General features: G+C 37.0%; 1 protein-coding gene across 7 annotated transcripts in view; it reads right to left on the bottom strand.

Annotated features, from left to right (window-relative positions):
- CASK (calcium/calmodulin dependent serine protein kinase) overlaps positions 1-20,386 on the bottom strand; it is a 188,887-nt gene that overhangs the window by 48,634 nt on the left and 119,867 nt on the right. For 4 of the 7 annotated variants that reach the window (XM_033052485.2, XM_033052484.2, XM_033052482.2 and 1 more), the window contains exons 9-12: positions 19,651-19,734; positions 17,985-18,084; positions 12,843-12,860; positions 5,139-5,260 (exon numbers count right to left, since the gene is read on the bottom strand). In XM_033052485.2, coding sequence (XP_032908376.1) covers positions 5,139-5,260; positions 12,843-12,860; positions 17,985-18,084; positions 19,651-19,734 — 324 coding nt within the window. The remainder of the gene's footprint in view (positions 1-5,138; positions 5,261-12,842; positions 12,861-17,984; positions 18,085-19,650; positions 19,735-20,386) is intronic. The other 3 variants (XM_033052486.2, XM_033052487.2, XM_033052483.2) reach the window with 1 other exon arrangement.

Consider the following 20,386-nt stretch of genomic DNA (forward strand, 5'->3'; position numbering starts at 1 on the left):
TAAGTGTTAACAAAATCAGTATTCAAGAGGGTAAGGACCAATGTGCATCCAAAAAAACTCCAACCACACTATGTGATTCACATAGAAAGTCACTCATTCAAATCAAAACACAGTAAAACTGGATGATCTTGGAAAACATTTAAGCTTTTTGCACACATCTGCTAGTTTTATTTTATTTTCTACATCATATGATAGATATTCCACCAGTCTATTCATGATTTAAAATAAAAAAGCAAATGAAAGCATCCCGAAGAGAAAAATGAAAATGTTTTTGCTTGCCCTCCCTCCCCCTTTTTAAAATTCTAAAGTACATATTAAAATTGTTAAAATAATACACTTTGTTCAAAAAAGAGCAGACGAGGGATAAATGCATGGAGAGTTTAAAACATTGTCAAGTAGAGGGCTATAGTGTCAGCCATGCCTGGACACTGCTGAATAACTGCAACTTTTACAAAGGACTTTTACAAATTTACTGTGCCAACATCCAGACTGGGAGGATAAACAGAAGAAACCAAAATAAACCCAGCAGAAAGCTTTAGCCAACCATGTAAGAAGCTAAACTGAGGTTCCAACAGCACTGATTGTAGCAGAAGAGAAAATATGTTTCCTTAAAAGTCTGGACTTCAGGACCAAATCTGTTTGGGTGACAGAATTAAAAAAAAAATCCAAAAATCCAAAGGAAACTCTGAAGTGTGCACAGATGCAGATTCCTGTGAAACACTACCATGAACAATAAAGGATAACAGACACAGAAGTGAGATTCTCTTGAGAAATCAGTATGCCTCAAATATTTGCATTGTGAATATGAATTAAACTTGAAAAAGAAGAGGCTGCACACATAGATATGATACAAATGGCCAGTGCAAAATTGATTTAACATCATTTAGTTAAAACCATACGTGTGTAATGTGTTAGGTCAGCAAAAAGTAAAATAAGCTTTCTTAAAAGCTTGTAACATTTCTATCACAAAAATAACAACACTTACCTCAACGATTCCATCTATGAAAATAATGGAACAAACTTTTAAAAGGAAAAGCCAAAAGACATCAGCCTAGAGAGTATCTGTGCCTTGGGACAGACAGATGCAGACAAAGCCAGCAGAGAGGCCCCAGGCACACAAAAGCTGATATTGTTCTCCTGCTGGGTGCAAATCTCACTTGTAAATCCAGCGACATCTGCATTCAGAATGAGCCCAGCCAGGGCTGCAGAGGTGACCAGAGCACTCCACTCAACAGGAGAATGATTTCTCTTCCCTCCTTCAGTGCAGGCAGCTGCACAAAACAGCAGCTCCTGGCTTTACATCTGAGCAAAATTCCTCTGATGCACTGACAGAGATGAAACATAATGTGTAAAACTCTTCCCCACTACAGTTTGCCAAACAAATCATCATTGAAGTAAAGTCTTTTGTCATGACCTCCACAATTAGTAACCTCTTCACACTTCTAATTTCTTTATCAGTACTGCTGACACAGGACAGCAGTGTGTCCCAGGATGTCTTTCATGAAAGTCAATAAGAAAGAATTCAATTCAAGCATTTGATAAGGCTTCTAAAAATCTGTCCATGGTAATAAAAACACTGCTTTCACTACTTAAATTTAACTCTGTTTTTCCATAGAGTTATTTATATACTGTACTGCATTCTTTATCATCTAAATTGGATACTGGAATGAAACAGTCTATAAAGCTTTATATAGTCATAAACCCAGACATTTCTGAGTGACACAAAGAAATGTCCTATAGCATTCACCAAAATTTTGATCGTCATACATTTAACAGAGCAAGAAAAAAGAAAAAATCTGTCCAAACCAAAGTTACTCATTTACTTATTAAAAAAATAATAAAATCAATCATTAAACAATACATATTTCCATATGATTGTTTTTAGAAGGGTCTTTACTCTCTGCAGTAAACACAATAAAGTTTTTGATAATAAATTGTGTAAATTCAGTGCAGGAATTTACAGAGCACTCAACACAACTAATAGGATTCTGTAAAATGATGAAAAACACACACAATGAAACTATTCAATAAACCCACACCAGGACATGCTTCTGTATTGCAGAATTTGGCTGAGAGTGAATATTAACTAATTTCTAAGTAGCTGGCACCTTTTTCCCCCTTGTTTTGACCACCTTTGCCCACCAAGTAAATTGGAAGAGAATCTTAAGACAGCTATTTAAACAAATTAATAAATTAAAGACAATTGATGGGATGATGCCTTCTGTGGCCTTCAGAGGTGCCTGTCCTCATAACACCCAAGTTAATGAATTACTGAGAAGGAAGATTTTTATTTTGTGATCTGAAAAAAACTCAACACATGGGTAACTTGCACCCTTAACAAAACGACTGTCATTTCTTTTTTGGCCTTCAGAAGAAGTTATTCAGAGGCAAAATAAGGTATTTCAGCAGCAGGCATGATCTACCATCATGTGCTTAATCTAAAAATAAGGATAACTCTTGAGAAAGAGTAGGAACATGAGAACAAATTTAACTGTGGAAAATGGCCACAGAAGAGGAACAGTAGTTTAATGCGAAGTGACAGCCACAACTTTGCAATAGAATAGAAAATTCCTACTTAGTGGGATATAATGGTTTATAGGTTACTTGGTCTGGTGGCTGCAGTAACCCCAAATACTCTGAGAGCAATAAACAAACAGAACTGCATCCAAGTACAATTGGTGATTTTTTCAGAAGTCTGAGAAAGAAATTGGAATAGTATTGATACAAAACCAGAAATCAATCTCCCACATTCAAGTTACTGACATGAAAAAGCTACCCTTACAAATAATACTGTCTGTAACTTGCTTCAGGCTTTAAAATATGTATTTCAGGACACTGCACTCTTTTGGAATTTTATTTTCTATGTTTCTAATCAAAGTATCTTTGGGAAGATTCTATTATCTCCCTTCCACATAGCATAATAAAATAAAAATGCTTTTTGATGGCCTTGATCTCACAGGTATCTTTGTAAGGTGCAATTAAATGCAGCCCTTTCTGTTTATGAGAATGACTGTGATGAAGAATGTGAAAATTGTATGAATTCACTGCTGGTTCTTCTCATTTGAAAAGCTACAGCAGACCATTACAGCAGTAACAGGTCATGAACCAAGTACTAGGAACCAGACTGGTACTGTCAAGAGCAGAAAAAAGCAAAAGCATTGCAGAAGTATGAGTTAATGTCTGGCAGACCTGTCATCCAGAAAAATACTGAAACTAAGGCCATGTGGTTTACCAAAGCCCAAGAAGTTATATGGTAATAACACAACAATGGGTAATAAATATCTAAAACCTTTCTGCATGAGTGACAAAAGTATTTTGATTCTTACTACACTCATGGCATTCTACTCCTCTCCAGATTTTTTATTTCTTGTTCATATTAACTGATTACCTTTCTATGTTACAGCATGCCATATAAAAGGTAATTTAAGCATCTGGGACACAAGCTAGGTGAGCTTAAATTGGGAAGAAAAGATTCATATTTAAATGCAAATTGCAAAGATGAGTTGTTGGAGATGCAATTTAGAAAGTCATGAGCTCTCAGTCCCTTCCTCCTGTGTGCGTCATATAATTTTATCCAGTGACTTTTGATGAAAAATGCATAAACAGTTATCAGAGAACAAAGATTAGAACTGCAGTGCCATGCCAGAGCAATGCCATCATCACTTAGCAGCCAGCTCCCCCTCTCTGGAACCCCCAGCCCCAGGGGCAGCTCTGCCAGCAGCTTTGTGTTCCCACACAGACCAGCCCAGAACCCAGACTGGATGTGGGGACTGGAATCCCTCAGACTTCAAGAATGCACAGAATTCAAGTGACTGATCAAACTGTAACAAGTGTACAAATCATTCACTACACTTTAAAGAGTTTGGACACCAAAGGACCTGTGGCACTGTCTGCATTCAGCTCGTGCTCCTGCAGAGCTGCACTGAGGAACCAGAGCAGAAACTCTCTCAAGTCTCTACAATCATCTCAGCTGGAATGACTCCTACCCCCATGGCTCTTCCACTGGGTAAAAACCACACACATCTTGTTAGATTTGTGATATTCACTGAGCTGTTGAGTTTAAGACATTGCACTAAAAAGGTCCTCATCCATGTGATCACACAAGCACATTTAAAAAATTAATCTCATTATGCCCACATACCATTCTTTATTTTTCAGCATACACTGTTACCAGAGCATATTTACTCTCAAACAACATTAAAATAAAAGATGCTGTTTCCCTACAGTGGTTATCCAGTCCACAGGACTGCAGTACAACTGGCATAAAGTGAAAGTCCTTAGAACACACAGAACTGTCAGCACTGGCTCCCCAGTGCCAGCTGCTTTGCTATACAGACCTGCCTCTGCTGTGTCACAGCACTTGCCAAGCTGCCTCTTGGTTCCATCCAGAGCTTTTTCTCAGAGCAAGGTGTAGATTGCTTTAGAAAAAGCTTGTCTTGTCTGAAATGCAAGTGCTCTGTCTTCAACATTAATATCCACATATCCCAGAAAAAAATAATCATCATCATCTTTCTTGACTTTCACTTTAGACCTCAGTGCTGTGCAGATACAAAGTCACTGACAGCATGATGTGCTTTGGAATTTGTCATTCAATGAATATCCTGGCACTCCAGTAAGATACTGCTGCCTCATGGACTAACAGCTCTCCAGAACCACAGAGCAATACAGATTTTACATGATGGAGCCTATCAGATACTGTGTCCAAGTGTAAAAGAGAAATGAGCATACCTGGGTGCTTCACACAAAAAGTGCCACACTTACAAGAATATCCCCAGAACTGGCCAAAGATCAATACATTTAATATTAATAATAATAGAATATGTACAGTGATACAGCTGCAATTCACATTTAAAATAAAACCTAAATTCTGGCCCTTATTAAAAGAACAAAAAGTTATTCTGATGAATTATTTCAAAGCAAACCTATTAACTCAAACTCTTTATCATTTACATTTTCTAAAATACTCTACATTACAGTCCTAAAAACGCATTTTTGCTGGATGATTCTTACATTCTACAACTAAAGAAAGTGATTTTGGTAACTAAACCAAAAAAGGTAATATGCTCAGGATAAAACAAAATATTACCCAATGAAAACAGATACAGGAACACATTCAAAGTTTATCACAGAAAACTTACATCTAGTAACGTGTGAAGATGTTGATCCTGGAAAACACTGTGAAGAAAATCTAAATCTTTTTCACTGCAGTCTGTAAGTGCATGAATTTCTTCCAGGCTGTCCAGCACCTGTGAGACTGCTCCTATAGGGCAACAGACAGGAGAAAAAAAAAAAGAATGAAAAAAAAAAATCAATAAAGCAAAGGCTCACGGTAAACTGAACTTTGGAAAAGGAAACTTTCAATTCATCTGGTGCAACTGGAACAGGAGCTTAAAAAAGTTGGAGTTTTAACAGAAAAACTCACTGAATAAATTTTACATATATCCAAAGTACTCACAGATAATGTAGTTATACATAAGAAACGGCTTAATAGGAGAGAGGTTAAAACCTGATTTTATGAAGCTCAGCTTTGTTCTGTTTTAGCCTTGCTTCCAACAGTGTCTTATGAAGTGTCTTGGATTACTGGCCTGCCCTCACCATTCCCACCCCAATCTTCACTTCTCTTTTTGAACTGCTGGACAATTTTAAATACATATTGTAAAATTATCAAACACCAGTAAGAATTATTTTGAAACCAAATCCGAAACATCAGTAAATTCAGGAAGAACCAATGCATTCACAAATATTTTTAAAATCAGCATTGGGATAAAGGAGGGAAGGAGAAACACCTGATGCTGAATCCTCTGGGGGACAAAAAAGGCTGCAATGTGTTTTTGTTCTGTTTGTCCTGCTTGCCTGGTTATCTCCTACCCAGCTATTACACCTGCTGCTTTTTGGGTCATAGGATGATGGGGATGATTTTTATAAGGCATGGGGGTGAGAGAGAAGCAAGAGCTATGGAGACAGAAAAGAGAAATGGGAGGCATGGTGGAAGGTGGAAGTCCATGGGGAAAAGCTGAACTCTCAGCAGGAAAGAACAAAGAAACACAACACAAATCCACAGTAAACCAGCCCCCAGTGGTTCTGTGTGAAACAACTGGTTTAAAAATCAGAGTATCAGTGGTGGCTGCCACCTCTGTGCCTTACTAGAATGCCAACTTTGGCTTATCTCATCATCCATGGACCATTTCTTCACTTCTTCCACTGTGGTAAAAACATCTGGTAAGGCAGCACATCCAGTGAGTCTGCAACAATGCTGGTGGTCTGGCATGCTACTGAATACTTTTTCATAAATAAATTCTTAATTCCTGATACTGAATTATACACATTCTCTATTTCACTAATTTCTCATCAATATGCTTATGCTGTTTACTTATATATTTGCTTTGTGTCTTTTTGACAAGATAGGTAACATGTAAAAAATTGCTGCATTCCTTGAAATTTTATCTTCTATTGCATGAACAATTCCTACCAGCCCTCCTTAACTCAAAGCCTTTTGCACTGCATTTTCAGAATGTAATAAAAACAACATACACAACTGCCTCTCAACCACACAAGAAAGAAATAACTTATTTCTCTGAAAATCTTGAAAAACTGGAATAAACATAACAAAACACATAAAAACTATTATACAAGACTTGCAACCTCATGGCTTAGAAGAAGAAATTACAAATCTAGAAACTCTTGCATAACATTTAGTACAAACCTCAGCCTCAGATTCTCCTCACAGTTCTCTGTACAAGGTTTGAGAACCACAATATCCCCCTCACTCACAACTCATGTCTCAGGAGCAGTAAAACTTCTTAGTTCTCTCCCATCAAGTGTGTCTGACTACTTACACCTATTTGATGCACTAATTTATGTTCTTTTAAAAATCTGTGACTTTTAGCAAATTAAAAAAATGGTTTGACTTTTATTAGTTGCTGTGCATGAGTCTGGGTGCACTGAAAAAGAGAAAAATTTGCTTCCTCTTTGATAATGGAAATAGCTGCTCAGCTGAAAGGAACCATCCACATCCCTCTGCCAAAGACACAGCAGGAAACCTGAGAAAATGTAACAACTGAGGATCTGCTGGTGAGAGCATGGAGAGATCACAGCTAAGCCCCAAAGGCAAGGGAAAAAAGCACCCAGGGACCCAAAAAGGACTGCACTGTTTTCTTACATGTTTAGCACATCACTTAAAGGTTGAAGGACTTAGAGATCTCCAAGTCTGAAGGAAAGTTCTTGACTTTTCAGGATCAATTTGGTAGAAGTAAATTTGTTAAAATTCTCTTTTATTTCTGCTCTTTTCATGCTCGGAATTTGAATTATTCCATTTTCAAGTAAAGCTTCTTTTTCTGGGTTCAAAGTCCTCTCTCTGTATTTGGAGTATTTAAAGAAAACTCAAGAGAAGAGTCACTTCAGAGGCCTGGGTATCTTAAGAGTCTCTAATACTGCTCAGTGTTGCCCATAATCACCAAAACCTGAGCCAAACCTGGAGCCAGTAAGAAGTGTGTTCAAAGCTGTCTGCAGTGCTGTGTTGTTGTGAAACACCAAATGCTCTGGACCACCACATTTTTTATTTGACAGTATTATTTACTATACAAACTTTATTTTGTGCGATAGTTTGTGGACTTTGAAATGGAAGTTATGATTTTTCAGTATTTGTACCTCAACAACCTCTTGAATATTTGGGAATTTGAAAGAATTAGGGTTTGGTCTTTTTTTTCCTCCTGTCCATTGGTCACATTGAATAGAAAGCTGTAAAATAAAGTTTCCAAGAATGCCCTTAAGAAATTTGATGGGACTTTCTGACAGTGAGTTTGTTACTCTCCCAAATTAGAGTTTTACCTTATGCTTTATGCTTCACCTACTGCCATGTCCCTCACTCATGTAAAAATAATGTGCACCTGCATAAGAAACTGGCACAGCAGCAATACATGACAGCATGTTTGTGCTTAAAAGTGACAGAACCATTTTACAGGCATTTTTGTGAACACCTAAACTCTCTTCCTTACAGACAGCTGTTAAAAAAGTCTAAAAGTTCCTTTCAGAAGAGTTTAAAATTCAGGGAGGAGATACTACATAAAATAAAATTAACTGACCTTTACAGCACACCTGTTTCTAAGAAGATTCATATTCAAGCTAAATTTCTAACCTTTGGGGAAAATGTAAAGGCACTCAATATTAATAATTAAAGCTCATAGCCTCTTGAAATAGGATTTAACCTCTTTTCAACATTGCAAGTGCACCCAGTTTAGCCTCAGAACAGAAAATAAAGGAAGGACTTAAGTGAATTATTACAGTCATACAAGTTAAGTCTCAGACTTCTCATGGTCTGTAGCAGATTTCTAGAGAGAATCTAGAAATATCCAAATTAGAATGATGCATAAATATTAGTAATTCAGGAAAAATCAGGAAGTTGACTAACCTGACTGGCTGTGTTAGTTTGTTTTTTAAGACTCCATAAAGAAAACTTTGTTAGAAAATGCTGCTCACTGCCCCACTATTTTCAAGCAGCCCAAACTTTTGGGTGAGATGAATCTCACCCTGCACCTTAAGTTACCATAAAAACAGATCCAATTGCACAGGAAAGGCTGCAATTCCAGTGATATAAATAGAAGACTCTACTCTGCAGAAACAGTAACAAAATCCACACCAAACATGGTTCTGTGAGAAGACTCTGGATCCTCCTGTAAATGCACATTAAATGACCTCAGTGTCCAAAGGAGCAGTGACACTGGGCCATGCACACAACCTTGTCTTTCCTGTATTCCCACAAGAATATCTAAAAAAGGATGGCTGCAGCTATTCAGAGTTTTCTGGGGACTGCCAACTCTGAAAAGTTAAAAACTATGGGTTGTCATATATAAAAAAGAGGAAAAACCACATTCAAAATGCTTATGACAGTCTCCTGCAGGCAGTACTAGTACACAAAATGCTTTTGTAGTTAGTGGAATGTCTTCTTCAGGATGACACCAAATTACTTCTGAGAAGACAGAGATGAATTGAGCAGTTTTCTGCCTACTGAAGCAGATCTATTATTAATCAGACATGCATTTGCTTTATGAGGCAGGAAACCTGGGATTTTCTCTTTATGCAGTGCATAGTCAAAGTTACCACAGGTATTTTATGCTGGTTCTCTTGCCTCATTTTTGGAGATGACCAGTCAGTTTTCTCTTACAAATGAATTCAGTCTCTAGAGTCTGTAGCTCTCACACTGCAGCTGAAGTTGCTACTGACACTGGTTCATCAGGTTGGAAGTAGGCAAAGTTTTGGTAAAATAATGTTGTTACTACAACATCCAGCTATTCTAGTCTGGAATAGGTGGCTTTACTTGCAAAACTGAAATTTAAATGTAGGGAGGAGCTGCTTACTTCTCCCCAGAACAGAGTAACAGACAATTTTAAATACTATTCCAAGAATATTCTGCAACAGTTATGTGTCCCTCCATTACAAAACATGCCCAAAATTTGCTTTTTTGAGGCTTCTCAGCAAACCAGGCAGGTATACCTGGCTACCCCTCTTATTAACAGGCAGTAAATAGAATTAGGAACCTCTTTTCATGTCACATGTGACCTGCAACAGCATACACTGAATAAAGTATTTAGGTAAAGAGACTCAGATATTTCTACAAAACACAGACTAAATCCTGACTGCAAACACATTTTGACAGGGGGCAAAAGAATGCTTTGATTTATTTTTTAACACTGAAGATCACAAATGCTCATTCAAGTCTTGGGTCAGTCATAAACCTGCTTCTGAGTAATGAAAACCCAGAACTCAGGAAGCCTGATGTTGTTTAAACACAAAACTATAGACCTGTGACCTTTTTGCCAATCCCCTGAAATTACTATGCCAGGAAATAACTCTGCAGAAGAATTTATAATAACCATTATAATAATAGCATGTTTTTATTAAAGAGACATTGGCAGAGTCTAAATCTCTTAAATTTGTAGAACCACATAAAACGAAATTCATGACACCAGCCACTTATTTCAATCCTGTTCATTCTTATACCTACCTTTATTTGATTGGTTTTTCAACTACTCTTAACTTTGTATAAATAGGTAAGTAACTGTGTCTTGAAGATTTTACAGTGGTATTTAAATGACTAAGCAATGCTTTGCTGTCACTTGCAATTTATCTATATATCACAGTTCAGTCCTTGTACCAGCCAATCTACAATAAACAGAAACTGAGCTCTCTCAGCCTCATCTCTTGGCTGCCTTCTCATGGGCCACTGCTGGAATTGAAATTAAAAGACCAATCCTGGCTCTTTAAAATACAGGCATTTCAGAAGGCAGGATTTACATTTTACTTTGTTTCTTAAGATGTCTGAGACTAGCACATCCAGCAAGGAAAGATGAAAAATCATCAGAAATTGTTAAATTTTAGATTAAATATTAGAATCACAAAATGAAGTCACAGGAAATCTCATTAAAAAACCAAGCATGGGCATTATTATAAAGTGCAGACCTTTCAACTACTTTAAGTGATGTAACTTCTCAAATTTAGAGAAAGCCAGCTGAGCATCAGCTGCTCTTCATCACTTGAAACAACATCTGCAAAAATCAGAGATGCCTCTGATCTCACCCAGTAATTTGGTGCTCTTTGCTGCTCACTGCATTCCAGAGTAACTTACTCTGCAGGAACAATGAGAGCCAAAAGCCAAAGCAGGTGTATATATATAACAGTTTAAAGTAAGGTGGGTTATACATGTTTCTCATACACACAGCAGTGTAATTAACATGTAAGGCAAGTAAAGGCTCTGTCCTGCTGAAATTTGAGCTACACAGCGTTTCATGACTTCTTCCTCCTTGGACTGAAATCAAACAGTGAAGTTTAGACACCCTATAAATTTACAAATATGCTCCTACATGTACACAGTTCTGTGAATGCTACTGGGCAGCAAAGAAGGCAGTGATAATATAAATATATGTATATACATACACTGTATGTATATAAAACAATCAGGAAGAGAGAGTGTAGTAAGAGAACTAGAAAGATGGAGAGGACAGTAATTCAGAAAGAAGACAGCTGGTGCAATGGAAGGGTATTGGGATTTACAACTACATTAAAGAAGGTAAGAACATCTAAGAAATACAAGAAATGAGAGAAAGGCATGTAGAAGTCAGGAAAGAAACTAAAGGAAGCAGGTGTAGGAGAGAAAAACAGGGAGAAAGAGACTAAATAAAGGAAAAAAGAAAAATAAATAAAAAAGAAAACAGAAGATTAAGTGCTTCCAGCAGAAAGAATGTAGAGGAGAGTACTATATATGGAAAATAAAAAAGGATGGGGGGAAGAGGAAGTGGTGGAGGAGAGGACAAAGAGGGCAGCGAGAGACTGATGCTAATTTTGAAGAGAGACTTCCTTTTATCCTGCACACAGGACACTGAGTGTAGGCATGGCTCCAGCTTTCTCCTGTCTCCATACCTGGCACCTTCCCACAGTCTGTGAACTCTTTTTCCCAGAGTTGACAAACTGAAAAATCAGCCACAGATATGATGGAAGCCAGTCTAGTGTGGTGGTAAAGAAATATGCAGAAGTGTTGTTTTTCAAACCAGACCTGTAACTTACATGTAAGTGCACTCACATGCAACTAAATAAATATTTTAATAGATGAATGCCCTTCACTATCCCTTCCTTAGATCCTTTCTTCCTCATTGCAAAAAAACAAAACCAAAACCAAACCCCTCTGATGAGCATGACAGCAGCACACCCTTACAGTCAGTTTGCAGAAGAAAAGTCTCTATGCACAAACAAAAACCCAAAAATCATGGCACAGGTTCTGTATGAGGTTTTTCCCCACCCCCCCCTACAACTATTTAGAAATAATACTACCACAAAACTTTTATATAAAAATCCACTGAACTTTAACTCTCATGTTACTGGACAGGCATTCTGCGATGAGGAAATAGGAGGCAAGGAAACAACTTCCCTCCCAACCTGTAAAATCAAAAAAATGAACCAGACAACAACCACAAAATCCATGACTGTTTAGAAATGACATGGACACATGTCCTGCTGACATGTCCTGACCTAGGACAGAAGTAGAGCTGTTAACCCACAAGTTTTAAAATGCTGCAGGAAACCCCCACATTTTATAACTTGTTTTTGGAGATGCTGAATTAAGATGTTTTGAAATGGTTGTGGTTTGTATCAAAGGATCTAAAATTTCACACCTTCTCCTCAGCCTAGTATAGTCTGAAGGTTTCAGAAGTGCTTGTGCTCCCAGTGTCTCACAAAGTGTGCAGCTACCTTCAGCAGAACCTCCTCCCTACATGCCAACAGCATTCCTTCATTGAGGACACATATTGGATAGTTATTGAAATCAGGTGTATGCATATCCACAGTGCATATGCATAGATCAGGTACCACATCAACACACAAGGATCAAGAAAGTTCATGCAAGCATAGAGCAGGAATATATTATGTGACTAATATTACAGTATATGTTTGGTGGTAGGAAGAAAAAAACATTAGCCCATGAAAACAATTTTGGAATGCAAATGCAAAATCAAAATATTGTATACTTTATTAATTAAGTGAAAATTAAATTTTAGTTATGTTGTGTTGCAAATATTAAATATTGGGAAAAAAATCCCCAAAACTCAGGTAATTTTAATACTGCCTCTAAATTAGAATCTTCAGAATTCCCTGGAAATCATCCTTCTGCTTAAGTATACTGTTGATTCTATATTACACTGCAGACAGATTTAGTCAATACCACAGGATTTTATTTGAACAGGCAGTATTAAAACTGAAAAGAGCAAAGAGAAGCAAATAAAGCAGCTTTTTAAACATGCAAAGACACACACCATAGCTGACTGATATGCCTTAAAGGAAAACAAAGGGATACCTACTTTCTGCTGCTAGAAGTCCTAGAAGGAAGGCAGCGTTTGGACAAACAACAAACAGTATGAAGATTTCAGAACAAGCGATTTATAAAGCTGCAACCTAGCAGACTAATTTAGCCACAAAATAGTCTCAATAAAGTGACAAGGATCCCCCCAGTTTTTAATGTGGTTTTTCTATGTGTGAAGCAAATGGTACTGGCAGACTGGGATGGGAGGAAAACAAACACTTGGCACTGGGAAGGCAGCACATGGATGCAGTGTTAAGAGATCTATTAATACCAGACTTTTCCCAACATTGGTTAAACTATTTAGAAAAACTCATGGAAAAAAATTACTTTTAGTAAAAATATTTTAAGAGGCAAAATGATAAAGTAATTCAACATACTGCAAATGATGCATAACATCATATTAATATATTTAAGCAATCAAAATTTAGCAATGTTATATTGAAATTAAAACTTTCAGTGAGAAATGTTATGTGAACCATTTAGAAATACAACCACACTTCATTATTGCTTTTAATTAACAGTATCTTTATGCCCTTTTTAAAAATTTAAACATAAAAGAGTGAAGAATCAACAGCTGAAAAATCATGGTTAATAATGGAATATTAGAAACACAAGAATTCATTATCTCAAAACTGACAGCTGTGCTTATAATACTAGCAAAGGAATTAATAACAATTCTAAGGTGAATGTGTTTTTTTCTCCCTCAAGCATTCATATTTTTAAATGTTACGCAACACCCTTTGCAAATATTTACAAAACCAGTGGTAATTTTTGCATAACAAAAGAGGGTTTTTTTAAAACTTGTGTTGATGAAACTGATGGGTTTTAAATCATGGGCTTGTATTGACAATATTTCATGAATTCTAAATCCCATAAAACAACAACCCATTCTAACTTGTGAGTTCAGCTACTTCCATGTGTTGGAAACAGTGAGATTACAGCTTGTCTGTACCTATGCTGACTTTGCTCTGAAAGACTCAGAGATTTAGCTTTATTCCCATTATTATTATTATTATTATTATTATTATTATTATCAAATTTGAAAATCAAGAGCTGATGCTGTTAAAAACTTCTCGTTTGACACCACGACACAGAGTCTGACAAAATAGAACAGGATGGAAATCTCAACTTGCACACATCAATCCTGAGACAAAATTCCAAAAAGCATTTGCCAAAACGCTGTGTGTGGAATCTGTGCCTTGCAGTGGGACAAAAAGAGGCAGAAGCACTTAAGGAGCCTCAGTGTGGCTGTTTTGTGTGCAGTGCAAAACTCTGTCTCTATATTTATCTCCCCCAGAGTGACCACAGAGCTCAGCACCCGCAGGAAGGCAGGAAGTACTGCAGCAGTGCCACTGCTCAGCTCAGGTGCTGGAACATGTTTGGCCACTCAGGCTCTTCTCTTGCTCTGAGGTTACCCCAAAACACAGCTCGAGATGCCTTACAGGAATCCAGAAGTGTCTGTGGCAAAAAGCTGCTGTGAAACCTCTTAGTCACAGTTCAGAAATGTGTGCCACAGACCAGGCAATTCCAGCAGACATTACAGAGTAACATCCTTTAACCCAAAGGTAAGGTTTGCTTTAATTAAAAGTCAGTTATGCAGTTTTTCAAAGACTATGGACTATCTACTGGTTTAACTCCAGCACCAACTGGGTTCTGAAAATGTGGCTACAAAAAGCTTTTGGAAATACAAAGTTAAAAAAAACCTCTTCAATTTATCTTTTTTTTTCTTAACCATTACTTAACCATTTTGAATCTACTTAACACTCCATATGGAACAGTTGTCCTCAATTCAGCTTCTCAAGTCAAATCCCAAGAAGCAAAAGAAGGAAAAATTAAAAGCTTTAGACTGGTGATGCTCATTCCCCAGCCTGAGGCACTGTTATGAAAACTCTTGAAAACTGTTTCTGTATACTCTGCTGGGGGACAAGTGGCCAGCACATGACAGAAGGAGAGGAAATCCTGTCTAGAGCTGATGTGCAGTCAGGAGGTAGGAGGGCCAGGCACTGGGCAGGAATGGAGAGAGTCAGGTGGGGAAGGGCAGCAGAGCAAATGCTGTGAATTTCCCTGGCACCTTATGTATTTCATGGTCCACTTCAAATACTTCCCATTGGGCCAGTTTTCCTCCCATGACATATTTAGCCTTCAGGGCTGCTGATTGCTAACTTCTGATTTATGCTTGTTTCAGCATATTAAAAATATCCAAGACATTTGTTGCCTTGGGGAATACACATTTTACAATATCTTCAAGGCAAGCGACCTGAAAGACAAATGTTTTACATTCTAGAGAAGACCAGATGCAGAAAGTTTGTCAGCTGAGCTGCTTGGTGGCTTCAGTGGAGAAGTTACTGAACACACTCTGTAAACAATAAACCAGCATTGTACTTTGAGAGTGTTTTAACAGGTTTTATCACACTCAAAATTCAGAAAGACTGGTTTCTGCCATGTTACCAACAGAATGACAGCAGATTAATTCAAGTTCTTCAGAGGATGGCTGCTGATAAAAGAGGAAACAGACCACCCAGTGGTCAGCAAGTGGCTGCAACCAAGAGTTGTTAACACTGTACAAAGGAAAGGAAGATGTGTACAGAAAGAAAGCCTGGTTGACCTCAAACAAAATTTATCTCAGTTCACTCCCATCTAATTCAGCTATGCAGTTTGCACACTATGGCTGGAAAACTCTCTAACAAGAACATCCTTTGTGATTCTGCAGCTACAAAAGTCATCTGACTTGCTGCCTGCAGTGCCCTCCTACCCCAGGATAATACTCTGGTAGCACAGGAAGATGCTCCAAGGCTCCAGAAAGCCCAGGTTTCCAAAATGAACTTTGAGGAAGAACACCTCTAGATTAATTGGGGAAAAAGAGAGAACTGAAATTTTCTGTGTTTGGAAAGCCCTGGAAGACAGGAAATGTAATTTGCATAACCTAATAACCATCTATATTTCTGTGTATTTATCTCTGTAGGAGTTCTGCATTTGCCTGTTTCTGACAAACCATTTAATTACAGTGATAAGCTTAATGAAATTATATGGGAGGAATAACTAGCAACCACATCTAAAACACTAAATGCTCTTCATTAAGAGTTTATGATCTGGAATAACATTATGAGATATTAGCAAGGAAACTTAAACAACTTTGAGATAATCAAGTTTCTACTGCAATTCTTGAGTTTTATGCTTAATTTCTCCCAAACTAGTTTGGTTTAGAATCATCACAAGACCCATCCTACAAGCTAGAAACATTTGAAAATATTATTGGTGTACTTCTGAAGTGGAAAGAAAAGAGATTTCTGTATCTAGAAATTTCAGAAGCTGAAAGAATTGTAGAGTCTTTTCTTGCAAAGCTCAGTGTTCAATATTAAATACTTTTCAGCTAAAGAAGTGGATCAGAGAAACATAATGAAAACTTCCCACTCAGCATGATTTCCTGATCACTGTGATCCCCCATCAGTCTGATCAACAATGTCAGGTTAGAGAAGAACTTTGCTTTCCTGAGATTTCCAAGTTTTGTTTCAGTTATTTCAGAGAAGAACACAAGCTAACAATGGATCCAACACGGATATTCTGTACAATTCACAAGTGCACTGGCTTCAAGTATTCTGTGAGCAGAAAAAAATAGAACTTGCAACTTTCCTGTATAGTGGTATCTGCAATTACATCACTCTGAGGAAGACACATGTCCTGTTGATGTGAGACTGAAACTGGAAAGCAGAACTGCTGTTTCCAGATTAGGAAAGTTGCCATTGCCAGTTGTGCTGGTGGCCATTCACCACTGAAATGGGGGAAGTAGATGGAAACAAAAATTAAGGCACTGCAAGTAGTTCTAGGTGAAGTAAAACTGACTTATTCTTTCTTTAAAAGAATAGGTGGATCCTTAACTGCAAGTGCAAGTATCCAAAAGCTGTTTGGCTGATCTTCAGCCATGAGGCTTTGATCACCCATTTGCAATAAATGACCTGAGATTCTCATTCATTTCTATGGGAATTATGAACAGTGTTCATGTCTAAAGACAAAGCAATTTTTAGTTTTAGTACTCGAACTTGGATTGCAAGAAGTGGAAGTGGAGAGTTTCTACCAAGAAAAGTTGCCTCCATTCTTATGGGGCATATAATTCTTGTATTAATGATATTGAAATAATTTATAATAATTACTTGCTTATATGAAATAGAAGGAAATAAATAATTAATATATGCAGTCTATACGTAATTCTCTCACCTATAAAAGTATTTGTACAGAGAAATAACACACAGCAGATCAAGACACACAATTAAGCTCCTGAAATGTCTTCTAGAAAAGTCATTATATAGCTAAAATATAATTTAGTACTCCTAAATTGTTCAGAAAAATTAAAGATAGTCCTTTTGGTCTTAAGTTTTTCTTAAAGGTTGATATAAATTGACCCTAAATCCTAATTTTAGATCAGACAGACCAGCCCAGACTTTTGCAGTGCAAATATTTTGAGCAATGTTATGTCAAAGTTAAGATACATAACTAAGACAGGGTTGTGTTAGTTTAGGGACTGACAGGTTATTTAAATTTCTGAATATGGGCTATGCACAAAATGATTGCTTGAGTGAGGTCCCTGCCCCATCCAAGGTCTAGATGACAGCACAAGTATTATCTTCCCCTTTTAGATATGCTGGAACTCCTTGAGTACATGTATTGTCTACCTCTGAAGATTTGGGGGTCAGAAATACTGTCCAGTGTGCTTTGAACGGAACTCATCTTAATCATATTGTTATTCTCTAAAACAGGAGGTCAGGAAACTTTGGTACATAATGGTTTCTTATGTAAATAACATTAGTAAAGTATTAGAGCTTTGCTCCTGCCTAAGAATTCAAGACAAAATTTCAGTAAGTTTTTATACTCAAGCAATAATAAAGAGAAATGTGAGATTAAAATGTTATTTGTAATTAAGTGTACATACAAGAAAAAATAAAAAAATTAGACACAATCTCTGTAGAAGCTCAAAACGGCTGAGATTTTCTCTTTGTTTTTGCCAGCTGTGAATGCCACTGTGACTGAAAATTATTTATCCTTTCACATGTAAATGTCAAGAAATTAGTAAATACATGGTACTCTGGTGAGTACAGACCTAAGACATGCTGACTGCAGTAAACAGACTTTACACAGGTTAAAATACCTGAGGAGGTGGGGTCTTCAGAGAAGTCTGGCAGCTCTTCAGGGGGGTCACCATAGAAGGAGTTGAATTTGTGGCTTGACACAGCTGCTAGTACTGCCCCCTGAATAAAAATACCCACACAGTCTCAGTTACACAAAGAAGGATAATGAAACATTTCCAGACACCTTGGGTCACTCAGTCTCCTGAGGTCTCTTGTGTGTTGACCTTTTCAGTGCACAGCAAATACATTTTCTAGTCATCAGCTCTGCTTCCCTTTTATCAGTTTTATCTGTATCTAACAGAAGAGCTGGTCAGCAACTAATAAACAGTAAAAATATTCTTTGCAAGGGGATTCATCAGAACAGTTCTTTACGTGAATGTATTTTGAAATAATAACTGTGAGGCATAAATTCACATTGTACTACAATATAAACAAAATAACCAATGTCTTTAGCTTTTCCTCTTACCTAGACTGAGTGGATTAGCAGGAATAAAAATTCACTCTTTAAAGAAAACACTATGTTTTATTTTAGAAACTGTCATAATTTGCTGACAGCAATGACAGCACTAGAATACTTTGACATCCATAGTGCATCAATACAAAAATAACACAGCTATATAGACAACTGCAGAGTCACAGAATGAGCAGTGAAGGGGAATTTACAAACCCAGAAAAATGGTTACCTGCTCTGACATATATTTACTTGTTCAAGTAAATTACATGCTAACCACTCAGGTTTTAATGCCTCACAGCTATGGAAGTATGGACAAATATCATGAAACATATTGCAGAACAGTGCTTTGGATAAAATGGCATAAAAAATAATGAAGGTATAAAAGCTCAGGAAAATAAATTTCTTTCCCCAGAAAGAAATCTAGGAAATATCTGAAATTGCACCTAGAGCAGGAATCAGGTCATATTCCAAAATGTACTAGGTAGCATTTTAATGGAAATATTACCTGAGCTGCTCATGAACTGTGACAACTGTGCATCCTCATCATCAGCTACATGAAACTTCTGCAAAGCTGCAGCTCAGTGTGAATACTTGATTCTGAGTTTTATTACAAATTGTAAAACAGCCCATGAACTGTAATGCTCCATGTTTCTGTCATAATTTTATGAACCTTTTATGAATTCAGAAATATTTCTGTTAAATATTCCATGACAGGAACAGAAGGAAAATCGTGTTGTTTTGGGCTAAAATGTAAACATTCTTTTCAAAATATGGCTAAGAAATAAACTAGTATGTACTTAAACATAAATAGGATAAACTGAAGAGTATCAATTTGCTCTTCTTCAACAAAGACATTAAAAATTACTATGTTCCTTTTATTATAAATGTAAGCCAATTGTAACAGAAGTGATTGTATGATTCTCTCCAGTAATTTGTATTACACAGAATTACTGAACTGACTGAAGGTGAAAACCTCATACACATATACACCTCATATACACCTGGGTTGATACCAGACAATTTGCACTGAAATTTGAAAACTATGCACTAAGAAAGAAAGGACAAACAGCCTTTCTAAGATATCATTTCAATAAACATCAACATTGTTGCACCTTTTTATTTTATTGCTGGCTTCAAAGTACAGATTACTCTTAGCACTTTTTAAAAGAATCAAGTATCACACAAAATTGGAGCAGTGTAAATATATAGTTTCAACACTACATTGAGTTTACCTTTAGTTTTCGTCTTGCATTGAATTTTCTCAATTGTTCTACTGTTTCTGGAAGATGAATCTTGTATGCATAGCGATCTCTCTCCTTAAAAAAACCCACAAAAAAAAAACCAAAAGAAAATTAAACACAAGCTTTTAATATCCTCTTGACACTAAGAAACCAGACAAGAAAAGTACCAGCTCATAAATATCCTAAGGAGAATGAGGATTTGTTGCAACTTAAGGAAAACTTTGAGAAATTAAGAGGAATTAAAGTACTCTGAGAGAATTCTTAACTTGGGGCAAGGGTATTTTCTTTTTGTAATTGTTTCTCACCTAGTAGTAAGACCCCAGTTTGGTTTTTTTTACTGTTATGGTGCCAGTCTGTGTCTAGCACTGAACTTTGAAGCTGGCAAGCAGAAAGTATTTCTGCTATTTGGAATTCACAAACCTCAGTGAAACAACATGTTCAAGCACTCTTTTACAGGGTGCTGGACATTTCAGGTAAATTTGGGAGGTGGGGTACACTTCCAGCAGGGCAGGAAGTGCCAAACCAAAACCAGCCAGGAGACGGTACAGCAAGAATTCTCCACTGTAGGTGCAGAGGAAAAATGTGCCAATGAACAACTGCAGTGACAGAAGGGACAAAATTTGCAGCAGCCATCCACCTTTTCCCCCTGAAGTTACATAAAATCATTAATTTAATGTGTTTATCACATGCTTCTCCTGAATCAGAGTGAAACCACAGCAGTCTCCCT

The sequence above is a fragment of the Catharus ustulatus genome, chromosome 2, assembly GCF_009819885.2.
Source record: "Catharus ustulatus isolate bCatUst1 chromosome 2, bCatUst1.pri.v2, whole genome shotgun sequence".
In the NCBI taxonomy this organism is placed as follows: Eukaryota; Metazoa; Chordata; class Aves; order Passeriformes; family Turdidae; genus Catharus; species Catharus ustulatus.